The sequence below is a fragment of the Lactuca saligna genome, chromosome 3 (genome assembly GCF_052625555.1).
Source record: "Lactuca saligna cultivar CGN05327 chromosome 3, ASM5262555v1, whole genome shotgun sequence".
Taxonomy (NCBI): Eukaryota; Viridiplantae; Streptophyta; class Magnoliopsida; order Asterales; family Asteraceae; genus Lactuca; species Lactuca saligna.
The window spans coordinates 180772479-180786335 of record NC_136419.1 but is presented as its reverse complement, the minus strand read 5'-3'; the positions used below and the strand labels follow the sequence as shown (position 1 = coordinate 180786335).

The 13857-nt window shown below is 31.0% G+C and overlaps 1 protein-coding gene across 1 annotated transcript; it reads left to right on the top strand.

Annotated features, from left to right (window-relative positions):
• Positions 1–8264: 8264 nt before the first annotated feature.
• Positions 8265–10651, top strand: LOC145037560 (glycosyltransferase BC10-like). Its single transcript, XM_078986245.1, has 2 exons — positions 8265–9575; positions 10347–10651. Exon 1 carries the CDS (start codon positions 8471–8473, stop codon positions 9557–9559), a length of 1089 nt encoding a protein of 362 aa, XP_078842371.1. The 5' UTR covers positions 8265–8470; the 3' UTR covers positions 9560–9575; positions 10347–10651.
• Positions 10652–13857: the final 3206 nt, after the last annotated feature.

Sequence of the window (13857 nt, the reverse complement as noted above, 5' to 3'; positions counted from 1 at the left end):
GAATAAACTAAACTAATATAAACTGATCAGTTACAAGCTGATGCTGATGCTGAGACATGTGCTAAAACTGAGTCTGTTTTAAACATAATCATATTTCAAGGTTTGACCTTACAGATACCTTTGTCAATAAGATTCATTCTTAACAGGAGATGATACAAAAGCAAAGACCACATAAAAATGTTCACATTTTTAGGAAAAAATCGATTCTATCTCATGACTTCGTTCATTACTGGAAATAATTATCTAATATTTTCCGAATATCACTCGCCATGAATGTATTAATATCATCCAACCTCCACCCCCACGAAGCCAAACGAGTGTGCAAGGTGGTATGCAGAATCAATTGTAACAACTTAATATACCTCTTAGTTTCCATAGCTCCACATGCACTTCTACGTTACTACCAAGAACTACCCGTAACACTTAATATGTCATAAATCAATAAATTTTTATTTAACTCTAACAAATACATTCAAGGATCATGATTAGGTAAAGCCATATACCCTACCCAAATATCATTCTAAAACCGAGTAGATGATCCATCTCCCACCAAAAAAATAAAACTCTCAAGGTTTCCAAATCCTTCCTAATATATAATAGAAAGATAGACATATAATAAATGCCCACCTCCTCAAGAACCGACTCAAGCAACATCGAATGAGCTCCATTCACATCAAACTGACCTTCTTATTAGAAAATTTATTCTCGGATCGTTGAATAATCTTATTCCAATCCTTAACTCTAGCGATATTATCAACAATAGGAATACCAACAAGGAATGTAATTTACATGATTTACAACTAGCTAATGTTAGGAATTGCTCCACTTCCTCGACTCTTATTCCCAACCCAATAAGATTAGACTTATTTAGATTAATATAAAGGCCAAAAAACGAATAAAATATCGAAGTAAACAAACACCGATTGCAATAGTTTATGTTGACCATTCACCCAAAAAATAACAAAATTATATTGAATTGCATCTAAAAAGATGTGAAATACTTAAGTCACGATCACCAATCTTTACACCAACAACAAAATTATATTGAATTGCATCTAAAATAGAAACATGTAAACCCTCCATGACCAGGATAAATAAAATCGGAGACAACATATCTCTTTGTCTCAACCCCCTTCTAAAGCAAACTATTTAGTTGGACTGCCATCTATTATCAAACCCCAAAAAAATTCAGAATTTGATCCAAATACGACCAACATACATAGTCATACGCCTTCTAAAATTCAAGTTTAAACATCATTAAAGTTTGTTTTTCTTATACCAATCTATCACTTCATTCAACACCAACGCCCGATCTAGAATTTGTCTCACTTTAATGAAGACAAACTGCTCTCAACACTAACAATAGTACAATACTATCCACTACCTTTTCTAGACGATTAGCCAAAAGTTTAGCTATGATCTTATACCGAACTCCTATTAAGCTAATAGGACGAATTTCAGAAAGGCTAGAAACTTTCGGGATTAAAGTCACAAAACAAGAATTGCACCCCGATGGAATATTAGTTGTAGACATAAATTCCTACACCAAATCCATCAATTTGATAAACTCAAAATTAAACACTTTATCACCACCATATGACCAAATTGCTTCTTTGACCTCCTGGGCCGAAATGTTTGTACCAAAGTTGAGAATTGGTCCACCAATAAGCGCTTAAAATGATTACTACATCTGAGAATTCTATTACCTTGAAAGTGACTAAATTTATTCTTGAAAAAACTGAAAAATACTTGCTTCGCCCTTTGAGGTTCGGTTACCCATTCACCACCATGTTCCACTTCGGGAATGACAAGCATTCTCTTTCTTTTATTAATCATCAAGTGATATAATTTTATGTTCTCATTTCCATCACTTTTCTTTGGTAATCTAGCATTTTGCTTAAAATTTGAAACCTCATTTTGAACGTAATTCTTTGATACTCTTACACCCTGTTCCCGACTTCAATTTAACAAGAGAAAAGAAAGAAATAGATGGAAATGAGAAGAAAAATAAAATAAATTGGTTTTCCCGAGTTTCATTAAAAGAAAGAAGTAGAGGAAAATAGAAGGATCATTTTCCCTCATAACTTTCCTTCCGATTTGGAAGGATTTGGAAAGAATAAACAAAATCATTAATTGTCCTTCCACTTTTTTTTAACTCGGAAACACAAAAGATAATATTATTTTCCTTTCTTTTCCCTTCTGACTTTTTTTTTTCTTTAGTATCTTTTGTTTAACTCGGGAATTGTTTAACTCGGGAACTAGACATCATGTATCGGCCGTTTAAAAAAAACCCCGATTATTTATCACATTAATAGTGGCCATCCCTATATCAACTAATTTACCCATTTCTTTTATTTATTTACTAGATTATGACCCGCGTTAAATGCGGGGAACATAAATCTCTAATATCTAAATATTATTAAAAGAGAACCCTTAATTTACCAATGAAGTAATAAGGACCTTTGATTGCATTTCAATCCTATGTTTTCCACCGGTAGATTAGATTGCTGACATCATTTTTTTAAAATAAAATTCAAACACAAATATATTTAATTATAGAATCTTTAAATTCAATAATTAAATTATCAATTACAACATATCATTTTATTTATACACGAGATATTAATTTCTCCAATTAATATTGTTCCTAATTTAACTCCCTTGTTTATAGCTTCCGGTTTCAAAATTCAAACCCGTTTGGTTTTTATTTAATTCTTTTTTTTTTAAAAGTCATTAAATAAGCATATCAACAATTTGATCATTAACCTATAAAATGTAATCTAATCCTATTAAATTAGTAAAATATTTAAGAGTTAAAAATAAAGTCAATATTATTTATAATTTATCTCATGGTATATCCCACGTAAAATAAATCAATATGAGATAATGGTTTTGAATTTAAAACTCATAAATTAAGCAAGTCAATTAATTTGAAATTTTGATTCAATATAAATGATATCATTTTTTTTCCAGATGAATAACCGAAAATCTCCAAGATAATATTTTAGGATCTTATTTTTTTGGAAGATAACGATTTCCTTATTGAAAAACAACTTATATATACGATTACATTGAAGTTGTTTTTCTTACGATTTTGGATTGAGTCGTATGATTTACATGATTTACAATGTTCTTCTTCAACGGTCTTATTATATAATTTTTTTTCTAGGTTCTTTCTTTACCCTGTTCTCCTTATTCTTCTACAATTTCTTGTATATTACTTTGTTCTTATTCATGTTCTCCTTCTTCTTCCACTTCTTCCACCTATTAATGTAATATGTATTTAATATATGTTCCACGCGTTTAACGCGGGTCATAATCTAGTTAGATACATATCACATTAATAAGTGACTCTGTCTTAGGTTGAATTTTAATAAAAAAAAATGTTAGATTCATTTTTAGAGTTTTTTAACCAAACTTATTAGATAAAAATATTTAATACTTATATTAGAACACTTTGGTTTTTTAATATGGTAATTTTTAACATAAATGACCTATGTGATCTTTGTTTTATTACAACATAATGCGACTTTTTGATTAAAACATGTTGTGTAGTAGTTTTATGAATTGACTTTGTTCGGTGTACCAATCCCCATGGAGGCTCATGTGGCTCTTTTCATATTAGCTATGTAAAACCAAAAGCAACAATAAGCTGTTACATGTACCAACAACATTAAATTCTGCGAAGAAATTCGATAAACATTACAAATAAAGTGAATTATCAATAACCATAAACATCAAATTCAGACATTGTAATTTGCTCGATTTTAAAGTATTTTTGCCTTATAAAAATTAAAATATAATTTTTCAGGCTACATCCAATCACATATACATATCTTCCGATCAAATAAATTATTACAAAAAAACATGTTATGAACAAAAATATAATATTATTTTCATAATTTGCTAAATGTTAACACTAATAAATAATAATGAACTTTCACAAATCTTGCATTTTGGGCAATACATCCAACTAACAAATGAAATTCGGTTTAGAGGATTGAATCAAGAAATGCATCCATGACTTCTTGTAGCTGAATTTTGAAAAATATTAAGACCTACTAAGATATGAGGGAACGATCTGCGAGGCTATGGTTGATTTCTATAGGGCAATGCAAATTTAAAATCGTTAGCACATATATTTCCTATCTGCTTCAATTATCAAATTTAGATCAACCTTGTCACAATCAAATAATAATAATAAAAAAAAAAGACAGATATGTAACCTAATTTTTCATTGAAATAAATATCATAAATCTACAATCTACACTTTATATATTATTCTTAAATTATATATTACCTTTTTTTCTTTAATGGTCACTAACACCTTTTTCTGTCGTATTGTTGTGACACACATCTATATAGAAAATAAGAGAAATAATTATAGAGAAGAATGTTGACAGAGTGATACTTCATTGAGAACGCAACAAAATTCTTCATAAAGCCGCTAGGATTCTTCTATAGACCGTTAGAAGGTCTATATAGTGACAACCGATGTGGCATCCATGAGAACGCACCACTTAAAATAACAGTTTTGATTAATGGAAGTGAAAAAATCATTTAGAATGCTTACCCGTTGTGATTGTTTCCACTTAGATGTGAACATTAACATTCTTATAGTGAAATGAAACTTCAAATGAACCCTACATAGTCAAATCAGCAAACATGACACCACAAAAAGAAGCCTAACAAAATTTCCAACAAATTTCAAAATTTTAAGGTTTATCTGAACAATTTTTTCAATTTATCAGAATTTTATTTTATTAAAACCTTATATGAGTAATCAAGAATCTAAATCAAGTGAAAGGAATAATTATTCATTTAAATCCAGTAAAAAAGTTATAATATTGTGAAACTGCATATAATTTATATGTTTGTTTATTGTCATTTAAAAAAACACTTGAATATGTACTATTATTTGATTAATTAGTGCATAAATTACATTATTGAATATGAAATTTAACGATTGTTCAAATTCATTTATACTTGATTTAACAATAGAAAATAAATAAATCTAACGATTGCCCAAATTCAATGGTAAATGTTTACTAATAAATTTATCAATAAAATTCATAAGGAAGTATAAATAATTATAAATAATTGTTTTAGAATGGTTAAAATATTTATAAAAGTTTATAATTTCATAAAAAGTTGTAGTTTGCTAATATTTATATTGAAGTTGTAATGAATAACATTGTAAAAATGCTGACAAATTCACATTCAAATGGAATAAAAGAGTAAAAAATGAGTAAAATTCTAAATTCATATGAGTTTAAACCCAAAAGACAAATAGATGAATAATTCAATATTTCATAGTACCCAAAATGTATTTAAATGATCAAAATTTTAATCCAAAAAACGAATGGTATGAAACAAAGTAATAAAAAACCAAACCCAAAAATCAAATAGTATGTAAATATAATATGAAATTAACCGTACTCAAATCACCCAACTACTCATATAAAATCATGAAAATCATATATTATTTTTCTTTCTTTGGAATACTAGTTTTGGCTTGCCTTCTCCAGAAGTACGATCTGCCATTGATGTTAATGATCGTCTGGTTGAGGACATTGTTTCCAGATTATCAACATCGTAAACATCTTCCAAATTGTGTTTTAATTCTTCATGTTTTAACACTTTTTAAAGGATGTTCACTTCGTTAGCGGACTTGTGGCAATACTTTTATCAAGATTCGAAGCGGGTGTGACATTTTCACCAGTAAACGAAACTGCATCCTAAATATAAAAAATAAATTCATATGTCAATCTAAAAGTTAATAGTATTTTAAAGTATTTAAAATATTAGATTTAGTTATATTGTATTTAAAACCTTTAAATTTAATGTGTCTTGACATCCAAATTTCGTCGATAAAGCGTTAAACGAATCAGATTACGGCGTCTATATTTGTAGTACATAAAAATATGTTAGTTGATCAACTAACATATAAAAAAAACGAATCTAATAAGTGTAATGTTTGTAGTATGTTTCGTAAGAGAATGTTACTTGTTCGATGTTAATTTTTTTTTTCCAATTCAACAGTGATTTTATTATCAACATTGAAGTTTGAAATTAATAACCATCAACATTTTTCTTCAAATTATAATGACAAATTTAAATTTTAAACACCAACTTTTTATCCAAAAGTAATTTTAAAGTAGACGGATAAATCTTCATATTACCCTCCTAAAAATGAAAAAATTAATGGTTATAAAAATAGACAAACAAAAAGTAAAAATTAGTTTTATGTAAATGAAGTTAATATCGATAATCTCATTAAAATTTTGAAGCAACTATTGTGTGTTCTTTCAAAAATTTCTTTGCGTCACGATCAAATAACGTAAGTGGCACCACGTCGGTAACGTCTTATACTATAATGGTGATTTTGAAACTAAAACTATTGATATAAACAAATTCAATAATACAAAATTAGAAAAATTTTAATCGAATATTATAATAATATGTATAAAAGAGTTATTGAAAACCTTGGAATAACAGATACGTCTTTGTTCATGCAAGTTGAAGTGTAACAATAAAAACTTATTTATCCTGCTTTTGGTCCGTGCCACTAGCTTTGTCATCATACATTAAAACGACTTTTATGGCTTTTTCTTGAGAAACATAGGTCAACACATTAAAAAATCGATATAAAGGGTATAATTTTGTTTCTGTAACTAAATGAATAAAACTAATATGCTTAAAGTAGATTGATTATTTTTTTTCATGACATCTCAATAAGAACATAGTAATAACAAATAATAAGAACGTAGTAAATGCAAAAGATTGAAGAAGAATAAGAAGAACAGAGTAAAGTAAGAGCTTAGAAAAAAGAATTTGAGAAGAAGATTGCTCAAGAAGAACACTATGAATCATATGACTCAATCCAAAATCGTAAGAATAACCACTTCAGTGTAATCGTATATATATATATATATATATAGTGTTTTTTAATAAGAAAATCATTATCTTTTAAAAATGTTGGGATCCTAAGATATCATCTTGGAGATTTTCGACTATTCATCTGGAAAAAAAAGAAAGATATCAACTATATTAATTCAAAACTTCAAATTAATTGATTTTCTTATTTAATCAGTTTTAAATTTCAAACAATTATCTCGAATTGATTCATTTTATGTGAGATATACTGGGAGATAAATTATGAATAATATTGACTTTAATTTTAACTCTTGTATATTTTGTTGATTTAGTGGGATTAAATTAGATTTTATAGGTTAATAACTTAATTATTGATATGCTTGTTTAATAAGTTTTTTTTTGAAATAAATAATAAAATGTAAACGGGTTTGAATTTGGAAATCAAAAACTATAAATAAGGTAGTTAAATTATGAACAATATTAATTAGAGAAACTGATATCATGTGTATAAATAGAATGATATGTTTCAATTGATAAAATAATTACTGAATTTAAAGATTCTATAATTATTATAGATTTTATAATTAAATATAATTGTATTTGAATTTATTTGTGGAAAATGATGTCAGTAATTTGATCTAAGAGTAGAAAACATAAGATTAAAACACAATCAATAACTCTGATTGCTTTATTCGTGAATTAAAGGTTATTTTTTAATAATATTTATTTATTAATTTTTTTTTTTTTTAAAGTTGGACCCCTTCATCGTAAGTCTCAATAACCCCATGCCAACTTTGAGTAGATTTCTTTAACCTTTTAATTTATTTTCAAAACTGACATGCTTAAGAAGACTCAAAAATAGATTTCATAGCAACATCCTTTTCCCTTTATAATATCGTCATATATGTTTTTTTTTAAAAACATATTGATTACATACCTACACAATAATTAGACGAGCATTCAAAATCTAGTAATACGATAACATTCGAGAATCCCTCCACAAGATATAAGAAATTCATAATATTATTACGAATATGATAAGAGAGATACACAGAATATATTACATATTTGTTTAACAATATTAAATAATCTTTATACATATATTTTATGTTATTTTATATTTATTATAGCTTTTCAAAAATCATTCATTTCTTTTGCACAATTCTAGCGTTTCCAATCATCATTGATCTTATTTCTTATTTTATTGAGAAACAAACAACATATTTTCCTTTTCTAGGTTAGTCTACATTAGCAATTTACCGGGTTGTCAACCTAATTACCTAAAACATGATGATTTGGCAAAAAAAAAAAATAATAATAATAATAATAATAAATAAAAATTCAAACCCTATTCAATCCTTTTGACCAGTTAATATATTCGCAAGGGTTTGTTTGAACTCCAAAGCATTTCGCTTTCCGCATCATTCTCCAGTCACCATCACCGGTTTCAATCCATAATGCCATACACCCACACTTGATACTTCTTTCAAAACCCCTCAAAATTTCGATGAAACCCCACACCCGAGATCATCGACAAACCCTAAATCAATCCTTCAAACATGTCTAGTTGCATCTTCGATTCAATCAAATAATCATGATTTCATCGGCATTACCATCTCCATGGATTCCTACATTGCTCCTTCTGTTACTCTCTCTTCCAATCTTTTTCTTCTTCGCGTCGCACATCCTCCCTTCGCCACCGCCACCCATTTCCCTCCCCGACGAACTCGACGATCTCACCCTATTCCGTCGAGCCGCCGCCCTCGAATCCCACCCTAACCATAAACCCAAATCCCGACTCGGTTCTACCAACTCCAAACCCAAAATCGCTTTCCTCTTTCTCACCAACTCCGACATCCAATTTGCCCCTTTATGGGAAAAGTTCTTTAATGGCAGTAAATCAAATCGGAATCTTTACACCATATATATTCATGCTGACCCGACTGTTAAAACCAAATTCAAATCCCCAGGTGGTGTTTTCTCTCAAGATCGACTCATTCCTGCTAAACAAACCCATCGTGCTACAGCAACGCTCATCTCCGCCGAGCGCCGCCTGCTCGCCAACGCACTTCTTGACGACCCTTCTAACGCATTCTTCACATTAATCTCTCAACATTGCATACCTCTTCATTCATTTCAGTTCTTTTACAATACCCTTTTCGAAGCTAGTTCACATCAAGTAGCCGAATTCAGACACCTCAAATACAAAAGCTTTATCGAAATAATTTCCAAAGATCCTAATCTTTGGGACAGGTATAACGCCAGAGGCAAAAAGATGATGCTCCCTGAAGTACCATTTGATGAATTCCGAGTGGGTTCACAGTTTTTTACACTTACACGGCGGCACGCTCTGATGGTGATTCAAGAACGACGTTTATGGAAGAAATTCATGCGGCCATGTTTAAGATCTGTAGCTTGTTACCCTGAAGAACATTACTTTCCCACATTTTTATCAATGGAGGATCCAGAAGGGTGTAGTGGCTATACACTGACTAATGTCAATTGGACTGATAGTGTTAATGGACACCCGTATACTTATCATCCATCTGAATTGTCGCCTGAGCTTATTTACAAACTCCGGAGGTCAAATTTTGTGCAACCTTACATGTTTGCGCGGAAATTTACGCCAGATTGCTTGAATCCATTGATGGATATGGCTGATGATGTCATTTTCCGGGACTGAAATCTTTTGATATCTGGTAAATTCTCTCTCGCGTAGATTGCATTTCTGGTTTTGTTAAGTTAATTATGCTTTCTTAGTTGATTTGAATTTGAATTAATGTGGGTTTTGGTTTGGTAAAGTCGCTTTCATTATGACCTAAATGATGGGCATCAATGGAAGTTCATCAATCATCATGCTGCACATGATGTGTTTGATTACTTTTCTCTTTAGTGTCTACAATTTGAAAATCTAGCGACTGTAGGTATTAATAGTAATAAGTATTTTAAGTTATATTTCTTTTTAAGCTAATGGGCTTAATCTAGTAGGCTGTATAATGGATTAGTGGTGCTCCTTTCTTAACAGAGAAAGACAAGAAAACATGCTTTCCCAATAAGTCTAGAGTTTTTAAAAATTTGCTCTCATTTCCTTTTCTTCATTTTTCTCCAAGTGTGTTATCATTTTCTTTAGTATTTCTCAAACTTGATTTATTGAAAACAAACACTTATATAGAAAAAAGAACAATCAGTTAGTTAAAACCATTGATGTTTCCATGGTAAGCTAGAGATCTTGGGATTTCTTTTCCTTTCCCATGTAAAAACTGCATCATTTCTCTTTTTGGGAAATTCACATGTTAATAGTAATACAAAACAAAACCATTTTGTTGTATAAATTGTTTATATTCATATGGGTACATGGAATTTCTCATTTTTGTCTTTATTGAAGGGTATTTTAGATATCTAAAAGAATCTTAAGGAAGTTATCTTCAATCTTTTAATGGTGCTTTGGTTTTTCTTGTTCACATGTGCAGCTGGAATTAGTTTCAAGGTGAGTGTACATAACTACATACAGGTGGTAAAGAGTAATGTGAAGACAGGAATATGACAGGGGTTAATGTGCCTAAATGCAGAAGTTATCTGAAATTAAGGAAATATGATTAGAATACACAAAAACAGAAGCCAAAATAGTCTGTTTTAGCCTATGTTAACGTCAACTTTTATTAAGATTGTTGCTCTTTTTTTGAGATTGTAAGGTTCCTTCGTTGTACATAGTAATGCAAATACTTGTTAACTTTTTAGAGGAATAATCATCGTGTTATCATAATGATGTACACTTTTGAATGACAGGAAATTTGTGTGTGTGTGTGTGTGTGTGTGTGGGGGGGGGGGGGGGGGGGGGAGATAATGGGTTGGATTTGTTCTACAAATCATGTTATATGGTTTGGTGTGTTGCGGGTAGTTTTAATGCGATTTGTGGTTTGAGAATATAAGTTCCACAATATAGAGAAAAATAGAATTGTTTAATTGTTATGTGTTGCTTATGATCAAAAGAAAAAACATAAATAAAAAAACTCATTATTTGGTCCTTGGTGTACTTCATCTTGGTCCTTGTTATATTTCATCGGCAAAGAGACGTAAGGTATAGATTTTGTTGTCTGTTTTTCTACCAATCGAGAACTGAAATTCATAGAAGACATTATTAATATTAAATATAATGTTTTTAATTCAAGAAAAAAAATTGGAACGAAAAGTAATATGTGCGAACTAACGTACGCACAATTATGTCATTTTTAAATTGACAAAATTGCAAAAATAGTTCTATGTATTTTTTTGGGGTTTTAGTTCAAACCACGTCTTTTTTGGATTGATAGTCAGTTTGAGCTAGTTTTATTGCGTTTTTAGTCTCTCAGTAAACTGAAATGACTTTAATACCCTTGAGGTATTTATTTTCTATTTTTAAAATCAGTTTTAAATGTTTAATAATTATTTATTCATTTTAATAGTTAAAAATTAAGAGGACCCATCTCTCTCTCTCTCTCTCTCTCTCTCTCTCTCTCTCTCTCTCTCTCTCTCTCTCTCTCCAAACACACCCAATTCCCCTAACGCCCATCTTCTTTCTTCTTCCACTTTTCTTTTAACATACCTTGTTTCAACAAAAAGAAAATCAAGATTGATCAGACTCATTCCAACCTCTATTAATTTATGGGTTTTAATTTCATGGTGGGTGTTTGGCTTCTAAGAAATATTGGTTGTGTTTTTCTAAATGTTTTTGTATGTACCTACGTCTGTGTATTTGTTCTTCGATTTGGCCATCTCATCCTCGATTTCGTCCCAGGTACATTGGATGGACTTTAGTTTGTTGGTTTGAAGTTGTTTTTGTATATAATGTTGTTTATTGGAAAATCTTGGTATTGATTCCAACAACTGTTAAATTGTGGAGCTTGTGAAATACCTAAGAGCCAACACAAAAGAAGGAGATGGCGGATACTGTGATTTACCTCAGTGGAAAGAAGGAAGGCGGTCGAAGCATTGGGTCACGACAGGGGGAGGGCGGAGTGGGCTGAGAACAACGGTGGCAGCCGATTGTGCTTTCTCCGACAACTCTCGCTTCTTCTGTTTATTTCTTCCATCAAGGTTGACGTGTAAGAGACGATGGGAGGAAGGAGTAAGGACCGGGGATGTTTGGAGGGTGTTTGGGGATACAGTACTCGAAAAAATAAATACGGTGGTGGTGGGTTTTTACCAAGGCAGCAGGGAGTGGCGGAGGGAGCTTCTGTGACAACCCAAAATTTCCATTCTGTATAAACAATAACACTTCAATAGAAGTTATATCAGTCACAGTAAACTTTCAGACTTTTCTGTATAAGTTTGAGTAATTTAGGGTTTACACTTCAGGAAATATCAGGAGAGTGGATGCACTAGAGTTTTGTGCAACACTGTTATTCCAACACTCTATTATATTAGAGATCATTTCGGGAATAAAATATTTTCTGACAAAAATCTCAGGACTATAAATAGAATTCTGAACCAAATTCATTCATTATTCGCATTTCTAACTAGAGAAAAGCCATTTTCTCTCTCACGGATCTTCGGGTTTTTATACCAAAACGTGAGTAACTCTTTCAATTAGTGTTAGAAAGCTTTATATGTGTTTATAACATGATTTAGAAGGCTAAATCACTAGATTTAGGAGTTTACTCCCCAAGGTGTTCTTGGGCGGTAAACTCCCGAAACAAAGCCTAGATCGTCCCTTGTGCTATGCTACTACCTTAGACTCATATATATGTGTATTAGGGACAAGAAAACAACCAAGAAACTCAAACATATGGGAGTTCACGGCCCAAGATGATCTTGGACCGTGAACTTTAATAAATTGGACCAAAGGGTGCTTTTAAGACACCTAAAGCTCTAGACATTTACATAGACTTATTCCCATTTAATCAAGGGCCTTAAACACATCAAAAACACCTTTCAATGTGAGTTTACGGCCATGACATGGTTCTTGGGTCGTAAACATGATTAAAGGGCACCAAAGTGTGTCAAAGGCCTTCATATGCTTGGAATAAAAGTCTAGAACCTATACCACTTGTGCAAGAGACTTGAAAGCATCAAAAACACCCATCCTTAAGAGTTTATGGCCGCAAACTCTAAGGGAAATGGCCTTAGGGCCGTAAACTCCTCAAAGGGGTGTTTCTATGCCTTAAACCCTTCCAAGAATTGAACCACCAAGTTGGAATAATTCTAGGGATCATTTAGAACTTCAAAACACAAAATACCACCAAGGTTGGGAGTTTACGGCCGTAAACTCAAGAGTTTACAACCGTAAACTCCATGTGTGATGGTATATGGAGAGTAAACTCAAGTATAGGGTCCTTTGGAACCCAAAACACAAGTGCCTTGTCCCACAATAGCTTAGATGCAATCCTCAGGGCTTAAAACACTTATATAAAGTGTTTATTATGTTCTAGGATGTCTTAACATTATCAATTAGTAATTTAAGACTAATTGAGTGAATATATGTGTGATTATATGTTCATTAGGATCGTAGTGTGTGTACAAGTCCTTACTTGACACCTAACAATCCTACACCGTCCAGTTCATCCAAATCACCATCTACAGGTGAGTTAATACCCCTAATCAATGTTTTAAATGATTTTAAATGCTTTAATGGGGGGGGGGGGGGGGAATACAAGTAGAAAACAACATGTTATTAAATCATTTATATGTATTTTATAACTGTGTTTTCATTCAACGGATTTCACATACTACAAACTGTGATGCATGAAATGGGTTTCTATCTTTAAAATACTTTGTTATCAAATGTATTACTTTTGAAATGTTTATCAAAATGACATCAAGTCACTTTTTATATTTGTTCAAAATCCGTAGATGTCTTACAAAACCATTTTACATTCTTGAACTAAAATATGCATATACATTTATATTCTTATATATGTATTGATGTTATAGTTGTCATCTTTCATTTAGTTTCCCACACCCTTGAGTAGTAAAAGTGTATAAACCTACTTGAATAATCAATTA

What these genes read in the sequence shown, in the direction of transcription:
- LOC145037560 (XM_078986245.1), top strand. Translation starts at nt 8,471, where the DNA reads ATGATTTCATCGGCATTACCATCTCCATGGATTCCTACATTGCTCCTT.